Here is a 10,074-nt window from a genome sequence, read left to right as displayed (position 1 = left end):
TAAAAGATCAAATCTGTGGATTATATACTTCCTTCCACACCCACAGAAAAGATGTTGACTTATTTGGGTTTATCAAGAAAATATGAGATTGAAATTCAGGCTCATCTTTTATGAGTATCTTCTTCATGTTTGAAATAATTTTTACATCTATATATTTTTTTGAATATGAACAATGAATTTTGCTCCATTATAACATATTTTTTGTCTAACATGTTCTGTAAGGACACATTTATGGAATTAAGGTCCCATTATTTGAATTTTCAACATCAAAACACTTCTGGAGTCTCAGGGGTAAACAGTGTTTCAGCCAAATCCAGTACAATTGAAGTAAATGGAGATATATTCTTGAAATTAAAAAAAACAACTGAAAAAAAACATAAATACCACCATACTGCTCCTGGGCTGTCATCCAAGTGTCTTGCATCCCTGACATTCATATTAGACTCGAAACGTGTAATTTAAACCATGTTTTTAGCCTAAATGTCCTCTGATATATTATGTTTGCACGCATACACTGGAAGCAAGCTCTCGCCCAAAGGCACGCACAGGGTGCGCTTTAGCATCTCTACATCCGCTAGCATCGCTACTTCTGGTAGCAGACTTTTAGGCTTAGACAAGGCTTGTGTGTAGTGTGTGCTTGTGAACATGAACATGATAGTGAGTTCAGTGACCTACACATTCACCAGATGTGAATCCAGTAGAACGTTGGGTATGTGTGTTGAACAGATGATTGGCAGTCTGAATGTGCAGAAGATGAATCTACAGAAATTGTGTGATGCAGTCATGTCAACAATGAGCATAATTAAAGGGAGGAGCTGCTACCCAGTGTTAGTATTCATAGTCATAGTCTTTAATACATCTTCTGTCAGTTTGTCTTTCGTTAAAATATAATATTTTGACCAAGAAAAGGAAAACATTTACTTAATGCAAACTACTTCAACAACATTAAAAGCGAATAAGTGAACACTTTTAGACTTTCCATTGCTGACATATATAATTCAACAGCCTGTGAATGGATGACTCACATTATCCTAAGATAAAAAATAAAGAATTAATAACAAGAAAGTAATGTTTTAATTTCCAAAGATAATGGAGTGTGTATGTGTACTTGTAATTACTATTTGTGAGGACCGTTTTGAGCATAGACCTTATGGAGTGAGGACCGTTTTGGAAAGTGAGGACATATAGGCTCCTCACTTTCGGACAAACTTCTAAAGGGGTGAAGACTTGTTTTTAGGGTTAGGGTTGGACATTGAGTTGTGATAGTAAAACTTAGGGTAAGGGGCTGGGGGATTCATCATGCCAATGAGTGTCCTCACCAGGCCCGGATCTAGAGGTGGGCAGAAGTGAGCAATACCCACCCAATTGGTCAGCATTATTCTGTGCCATTTGAATCTGCCAATCATGTTTATTTCATGTGTCATAATTTCCTGATTTCTGAATTGCTGGTTGGAGATAGGGCGGGATTTCGAAATTGAAATTTGATTTAAATTGATCTTCATTTGAATGATCTAGTATTGATTTATAAAAAGTAGGGATTGTTATATTAATATTGTGACAGGTTCATTCCAATTTGGAAAACGCTCATTACTATGTCCATTCTGTGATGGCGCCCATCCCAAGTTTCTATTCCCCCCCCCCCCCCAATCTGAGCAGTCCAGATCCGGGCCTGGTTCTCACTAATATCGACGTACAAACATGGGTGTGTGTGTGTGTTGGTCAGACAGTGAGCCTGTGCGTGGGTTTGGGTCCCCCCTATCACCCTTGGGCCCCAGGAAACGCGCAGAACAGTTCTCGGGGTTAGCGTTCAGGCTCCCCCCTCCTGACGTCACGTCTGGAGGCTGGCTGCTCGAGCTGCTGACACCGTTCACCTCCAGCGGAGAAACTTTCCTGGAGTTCTCGGCTCCTCTGACCGCGGAGCGACTCACTCACTGTCCGGAGGAAGCCGTGGCAGCTCGGACACCCTGCGAGCCACAGGAGGACACGGAGCGGAGCCTCGTTCACCTCTACCCGCGAGGAACGATTTTACGAGACATGCCCTCTTTTATTTGACACTTTTGACAGAAGAACCGACGCTTTTCTTTGGTTAAAGTTAGCTTATTTAGGTTGGAGGTCGATACCTGCATGAATAGCTCAGGATTACACAGGCTTTTGTTACTTTTAAGAAGTAAGAGATTTTTTTAAAGGAGCCGAAATTAACCTGGATAGCCCCCTCCCTCACTCCCTGCCTCCCAAACTTCACTCACTGCTCGGTGTCGATATGTCTTGGAATAACCGGGGCCTCTTATTTGCCTTCGGTGTGTTGCTGTGTGTGTCAGCGGAGCAGCAGCAGGGCCAGAGCGGCTTCAGGAGGCTGTTCGTACTGCAGCCCGGGCCGGGGCCGGGGCCGGTTTCGGCCGGAGGGGACGGCGGGGTGCGGGTCAGCTCCATCTCGACGCGTCATGGCGCGGCGGGGCAACCGCACACGTACAACGTGGAGCTCACCGCCAACTTCGGGCGCCAGGTCCGGACCCGCAGGATGGGGAACCAGGCGGCTCCGGTGCCCCAGTTCAGCCCGCAGCTGCCATCAGTGGTCCGGCAGAGCGGACAGGAGCAGAGCCAGCAGCGGCAGGTTATGAAGCTGCCCGGGTAAGAAATTCAGAGAAAAATATGTCAGGACGGAGGAATGTAAGGGAATGATAATGAACTTAACGACTTCCTTTCAGCTTTGATCTTAAACTAAACAGGCACTACAGTCAAAACTGAATCTTAAAAGCAAATTTGGACCCTGGTATAATTAAGGCTGTAGCCTCATGTTGCACTCTCACCTCATCTTATAGATACAGACATGATGGACAGAACCATGTTTGGGTTGGTCCTTTCTTTTGGGTGGATTTGAACTCAAACACAGTGTCACCAGGCTCTGACTTCTCAGTGACACCAACATGAACTTAGCTGTTTTCAGACACGTGTGTGGAGGTGACAGTGATGATTGGTTTTGTTTTTCACTGGCACTGGGCTAAGTGACCTGCTAAATGTAAACTATGCTGTTGGAATTAAATCAAATCTGATATTGTCTAATTGAGCTTAATCTCCATGTATAGAAAAATCTGTTCCAAACTTGTCCTTTGAACTCTCCATTGAATCCCTAAGGGAGCAGACAACCCTCAAACGTGTTGTTGGCTGGCCCGGTCCCTCTCGGGTCTAGAGTAGAATGTGATTTAACATGTAAAGCACTGCATTGCAATGTAGCGCAGGTAGCAGTCAGAATGTGGTTTACTGCAAAGTCTCACATAAATCTCATCCAAACGATTAGTTTATAGTTTGTAGAGCAACTCTATAGTGTGTAGCACTCTTGGTACACCCACTGAGTTTCTCTTTATTTTGCTTAATTAGACCTCTCCTGTGGACTGTTGTTCATTGACCCATTCCTGACCCTATTAGGTTACATTACATCCCATGGTGAAATGGCCCTAATCCAATCTCTTATGGCCTAAAGTCACACAATCCTGACACTGATGTGTAAACAGACCAAATAATTAGTATAATAGAATTGTAAGTGGTTTTAGGAAATGCAGTGTCGAAAGTGATGCGATTTGGACCCTTGATATGTTCTATATTGATGAATTTTGACAAAACAGGCTAATAGCTCCTTGCAGTCAGTGGGGGCAGGGAAGTTTGCATTCAGTCTGCACACCAAGTTGAACATGTCTTCATCTCCGTCTTCGGATGAACTCTGGCAGTTTTCTGAAATCTTGCATCCCCTCCAGCAATGATATACATAGACATAAAAAGATGTACACACCAGCACACAATCAATGAAAAATGACAGTATGTTGCTAAACGTTTTCAGAGGACTTACTGATGACAAGTAAGAACTCTGCAGTAGACTCTGGAGTGAACAGGCCAAGCAAACCAGAATAGGCACAGTACTAGTGACACTAAAGGTTGTATCTGTCAAATTGGAATTAAGCATTAAGGCCTGTAATGTGAACATAGCATTAGACAACAGACTTCAACCTGAGCGGAAGTTTAGAGGTGCAATACGACATTACATTAAAAGTAGTCTCCTTTCTTTTATTCATATTATTCTTTTATTCACTATACATTTTTTTCTTGCATTGCGATGCAGTGCCAATATTAGCTCTTGTTTTGCTTCTATTTCTCTCACTTTCTTTTCTTTGCTGTCAATTTTGGCTGTCAAAACTGGTGGTGGTGGTGGTGGTGATAATGGTATCTTGCCAAGAGCTTCAGGAATTGTTGCATTCACACTTCTACATGGTTGAAAAGAGGTTAGAATGCACCCTCTGGAAGTTATGGTTGTGGCCATGTTCCAGGGAGAGAACATTAGCTAGAATGGCCCTGGAAGAAGGCCTACCCCTCTATGAAACCACATTTAAATCCGGCAGACCCAGATTTTTTATTGAATCTGCAGCAAATTGGAAATCTGTTCAGCCATTTTTATGTAATATTGTTAACAAACAAACACAAAAACAAACAAACCAACAAACAAAAGGACAGGGGTCAAAAAATAACCTCCTTGGCTTAGATAACTAGTATGCAGGTCGTGGTTGAAAGTGACTATCCTCTGATTGATCCTCTCATGCACCATCATTTCCTCTGAATGTATACTTTTTAATCTAAGCCAAACTTTACCTGGCGTTGTAAAGCCTTTAAAAGACCTTTTAAATTAGATTATTAATCATAGGAAAAGTACAGGTGTTTCTAATAATATTAACAGTGGCTATGTTCTAGTCCATGACAGTGTAATGCCATAATCACACCACAAACTCACATTCACTTGTTAATATAAAATAGGTGGCAGCCAAAATAGAGATGTAATAAGAGAGAAAATAAAGCTCTTCTGGCTAACAATCTCACTAACAGTAAGTTAGCCAACTGGCTAGCTCCAGGGGAAGATCCAGACACACAGCTATCAGGAGCAATTTGGGAGCTCAGTGTCTCGCCCAAGGAAATGGGCCTGAGACTGAAGGAGCCAATAATCGGACCGCCATTTTCTGTTTAGTTGACTCACCTCCTATTTCATAACCAATCCTGGTTAGCTTACTGCTCAATCGAACAACAAATTCACACAATTAAGAAGTCCAAAAGGTATATTTTGGACTCCTGTTTATTAACTGCCTTCAAACCATTGCTTTGTGGCACAGCTTTTACGTCAACAAAACACATTCCATCACAGTTAATTGCTTCTGCCTTGGCAGATAATCATCATGAACAACACCAGGACCCTGAATCTGAAGCAGCAATTCAAAGCTGGAAAAGAAAAAAAAGAAATAATTGTTTTTATCATAGTGTCATATGGACTGACTACATATAGCAGTTACTGTAGACATTAAAGAGCAAGGTTCCATTGCCATTTTTCTTCAAACCAAAGTGTAGGATTCATTTTATTTTATGTTTCTATGTTCATGACAAGTGTTGAAGAATGTGGCCTGAATATCCAGTTTCCCACTGAATCTGATGCTTCTCCCGTCAATGTAGAATACCCCCAAAATAATGTATTCACAACAGTCTTACCCATAGGTGGAATAGGATTCTCTCACATGTAACACCAGTTTTAAAATGGGGCATTTATTCCTCACATCAATAAGCATTTCCCACCTAATTAAATCCAGACCTCTGACCAGAGGGATACAGCCAAATATGTGGGAGGTTTCTGTCTCAGCGGACATTCAGAATGATAACAGCTCTGTGTGAACACAAAGCAACAAGCTTTGTTGATGGGGGCGTTGATTGTGATACAGTAGAAATGCAGCAGAAGAACACAAGTTCATCAGGCTGTGTGTGGTCCAGCAGCTTGACCTCAGCTGCTCAGTTTGTGGCCCAGTGGAACGTTTTGATGTGTGATTAGTGAATACAGTTTGGCTGTGTACTGGTGTCCCGCTACCCAAAGCTCTTGTCAGACTCATTACCATGTTACACAAGACTGAAAGGATCAGGTGATGGTCTGTGTATGTGGGTGTGTGTGTCATGATATTTTAACAGTACAAAATTGGCCTAGTAATATAATTTGTTTGTTGTATTGCACCAGTTACCGTTTAAATGCAGAAAATGCTGTTCGCAATACATCATGTAAGATTAGCAGTGCTACTTAGTGTTTTATGGCCCACTACCCTTTTCCATGATACATATTGTTTGTCGTAGTCAAATGTGTGGTGACTTGGATTTATAAAATATGGCAGCTACTATTTCAGTATTTAAGTGTTTTTAAATAAATTACAGGCAAGGAATGGACAACTGATTAATGCAATGCTGTTTCACAGCTGACTCTCAAGCGAAATGCTTCTCACTTCCATATGAGAAGCACCTCCCCCTACCCGACCGTCTCTTTGTGGGAAACACTGTACTGTTGTCATATCACTTCATTCATGCAGACACTGTGATGCAGGTTAAACCAGTGCTGGCAGCCTTTATGAAGTGCAGTACAGCTGATCCTCCCTCACAAAGGTTTTCTCAGCGGTAGTGACCAGAGCCTGTATTAATCAATTGTCTACGTTACGATGGACCACAATTGCATAATATACATCTAGTTTTTTTTCTGAGTTTGTATCTTAAACTCTCACATTCAGGAGGTTTAGGAGGTGGTGTAGTCTAGGTTTAGGAAGTTGACCCAGTCTCTCTGATGATGATGATCTGAGTCGTGAGTTCCCAGCTTCCAACAGCTTGTCTCAATCAAGACCATTTTTCCAAACCAAGGTTTTGTAGTAAAACTAAGTTGGCCAGATTCAGGTTGGCTTCAACAAACCTACTCCTATAAACACAACACCTCAGTAACTTCTGTAACACTGAAAATTCTTGCCTTCCCTGTCACATTTAGTGTCACAAGGCCAAACCACATCTCAGGAGATCTGTGTTTGGGAGGCCATTCAAGTCTGGAAAATATCCGGTGAGAATTGGTGGAGCCTGATTTGTGCCAAAAATCAGATAACTATGGTGGAAAATCTACATGATGACGTGACTTGTCTCAAACCCCATGAACTCGCTGCACAACAGTGTGAACTGCTGTTGATGTTGCAGACATCAAATTAAAGTTGACATGGCCTGTTTCTTACCTTTAATATATTCAGAAACAGCCTCTTGTGTAAAAATCACAAATAAAGTCTGATGACAGCCCAGCAAGACGTGCATTCCTCCAGTGAACTGAACAAGTAGTTGATGTTGGCATCTGACTAAAGGAGATAACTGTTAGTCAAATGTACAGTCTTATTGAAATAACATGTCTCCAAAGCTAAAAGAGCCAGAGCAATGTGAAAATAACTTGAAAACAACTCAACTCTTAGTTTTGATGTGCAGCAGGGGAAGTTCGGGTTTCTTTATGTAGCTGTTGTGCTTGACATTTCGACATTAGCGTCTGTTTGTTTCATCTGCCTGTGCTTGGTTTCTCTCTGCAGGGTGAACGTCTGTGGAGGGCAGTGCTGTCATGGATGGAGCCAAGTTCAGGGGTCACAGCGGTGCACAAAGCGTAAGTGCACACCGAAGTCCTTCCAACACAACAGCGTCTTCATATTAATACAGAAATTCCCAGCCACATATCACAACAATGGATGCTAGCCAGAGTGCACCAGGCACCCAAACTACATTTTTTCTGCAGTGCTTGACAACAAGTATAAAAAATAGGCTTTTTTATTATGCATTTCATGAATGAGGACCTGTTTCTGGACAGTTGCCTGCCAAATCATGAGCAGACTGTTATTATACTGTCCGACGGGCAAGAGCACATGTCTCAGAGTTAAAGAGAAGCAGACTTGAATGGATAGTACTTCTTGGCCCAGATCCATTGGTCAGATCACTTTCGTATTTGCATGATTTTGCCAATTTTTTATAAGTAAACAGCTTCTCTCCAGTTCCTTTATTGATTGATCTTCCACAACAGAGAACCACTGTGGAGAAGATACTGAAACACATATACCATTAAAAAGTAATTGCACCAAGAAAGAATAGGTCAGCTGGAAGACGAATTAAAATTGTGTGTGTTTGGGATCTTCAAGTACATTCCTTTCTGTTGTCGAAATACTGACATATTCTGTCAGTGTGTGAGTAACCATTTATGATTTGTGGATCAACAGACACTCCAGTCTTGCAAGGTGGCTTTAAAAATGATGTTGAAGCTAATAGGTTAAAATAGCTTCCATTGTTTTTGATGTTCTTGCTTTCTGTTTCCCCAGAGGCCAGCAACACAAAGTTGTTAATTGGTCGATGGGGAAAATATTTGTGTCAAATGTTTACCAACTCTATTTATAGCAAAAGATTAATACAGATGTCAATGTATTAAATAGCATTAATAGTATTTTCTGTATTGAGGGATGTCAGCCTTCAACATTTATTATTACAGTTATCTGGGCCTCCTCAGGCCTTCAAGTGTCAAGAGCTCCTTAGAAATTAACACACCTATGACATCACGAACTTGATAACCCTATATAATGATTTTAAGGTTGATTTAGCTGTAATGTAAATTATCTAACAGACTGAGAAAATAGACCATAGCATGAAAACAAAGCTATGAATTGACTGATTGATTTAGTACATTCCAACCCTTGCCTATGGTTTTTGATAGTGACAACGTAATAGGATCATGGATGCAAGAGATTGGAATTCGGTTTCCTCACAGAGTGGCTGTGCTCATTCTTAAAAACATGGTGCAGAGTTCATTCAATATTACCAGAATTTCTCCCGGGAGGTACTCTGAGCAGACCCAAAACATGCTGAAGGGAATACATGATCCATCTGGCTTGGGGGAGCCTTTGGATCCTCCAGGAAGAGCTGTAGTGCACAGCTATGTATGTGGCCCACCATGCAGTGAGCCATACCCAGATAAGTGGTGGAAACTGGATGCTGGTGGTTGAGTAAGTTCAGAGGTCAGAGGAAAATGGTCAGACTGACAGTCGACAGGCTACAGTAACTCAGATAACCACTTTTTACAACTGTGGTGAACAGAGAAGCATCAGAATGAACAACAACCTTGAGGTGGATGATCTACAACATCAGACACCACATCAGGTTTCACTCCTGTCAGCCAAGAACAGAAATGTGAGGCTGCAGTGACACAGACTCACCAACCCTGGACAGTTAAAGACTGAAAATGTAGCCTGGTCTGATGACTGTGGACTTCTGCCTAGGCTGCAGATGTAGAGTCAAAAACTGGAGTCAACATCATGAATCCATGGAGTCCACCTGCCTTGTTTCAACAGTCCAGACTGCTGCTGCTGGGGTGATGATGTGGGGAATGTTTTTTTGACACATTGTAGGCCCCAATCAACCAGTCTATATGTATATTGTTTCTAACTATGTCCATCCCTTTATGGCCACAGTCACACTGGTCGCCAGTTGTGAATCCAGTTGAACCTTTGTAATGTGGTAGAACAAAAAGATTGGCAGTATGAATGTGCAGCTGACAAATCAGCAGAGATGATGTGATGCAGTCTTGTAAACATGGAGCAGAATCTTTCCAACATTTCCAACATCTTGTGGAATAGGGTTAGGCAGTTTTAGAAAATAAGGACTATCTATGGTATGACGTTCCTGATCTGTGCTTGCTCGGTGAGTGTTTGTTGGACCTTTCTGTGTTGACATAGAGCACACAGTTTTTTGTTTGTTTCTTCTCTTGGCAGCCAAAAAAGTCAACTTGTGATTCACCTACACCAAACCCATCTGATTCAGGAGAAATGACCAGGAGACATTCCAGTTTCTCCCCCAGACTGAATGAAGTCAGATGTTGGCAGATTATTGAATTGCGGAGCAGAATCGTGCTTTGTCAAATCCGCCCAAAGAGAACACATCATGTCTATGTCTCAAACAAAACATCTTTGTCAATCAGAATTGAAGGTTTGCTTCCCTGAAAGAAAGCAGCCAAAATATTGACTGCTGCCTCTTTTAAAACATGGTAAAAAGAAACTTAGTAATGAAATTGACGCAGGGTTCATCTACAAGACATGGTCATATTATCCGTACTGAAAAAATTGAGGACCATCATTATTTGACACTAGGGATGTTCTGAGTAAATCTTTTGGTTTGACTCATCTGGGCCTATTTTGATAGATCTCTATCAGCTAAAGTAAACCTGAACTAATGCCAATG

The 10,074-nt window shown here is 41.7% G+C and overlaps 1 protein-coding gene across 1 annotated transcript in view; it reads left to right on the top strand.

Annotated features, from left to right (window-relative positions):
• Nucleotides 1–1,906: 1,906 nt before the first annotated feature.
• ltbp1 (latent transforming growth factor beta binding protein 1) overlaps nucleotides 1,907–10,074 on the top strand; it is a 118,446-nt gene continuing 110,278 nt past the window's right edge. Inside the window, exons 1-2 of the mRNA XM_061086924.1 lie at nucleotides 1,907–2,628; nucleotides 7,392–7,462. Coding sequence (XP_060942907.1) covers nucleotides 2,261–2,628; nucleotides 7,392–7,462 — 439 coding nt within the window. The 5' untranslated portion in view covers nucleotides 1,907–2,260. The remainder of the gene's footprint in view (nucleotides 2,629–7,391; nucleotides 7,463–10,074) is intronic.

The sequence above is a fragment of the Limanda limanda genome, chromosome 15 (genome assembly GCF_963576545.1).
Source record: "Limanda limanda chromosome 15, fLimLim1.1, whole genome shotgun sequence".
In the NCBI taxonomy this organism is placed as follows: domain Eukaryota; kingdom Metazoa; phylum Chordata; class Actinopteri; order Pleuronectiformes; family Pleuronectidae; genus Limanda; species Limanda limanda.
The sequence above is the reverse complement of the archived record's forward strand: the minus strand, read 5'-3'. Positions and strand labels throughout refer to the sequence as shown.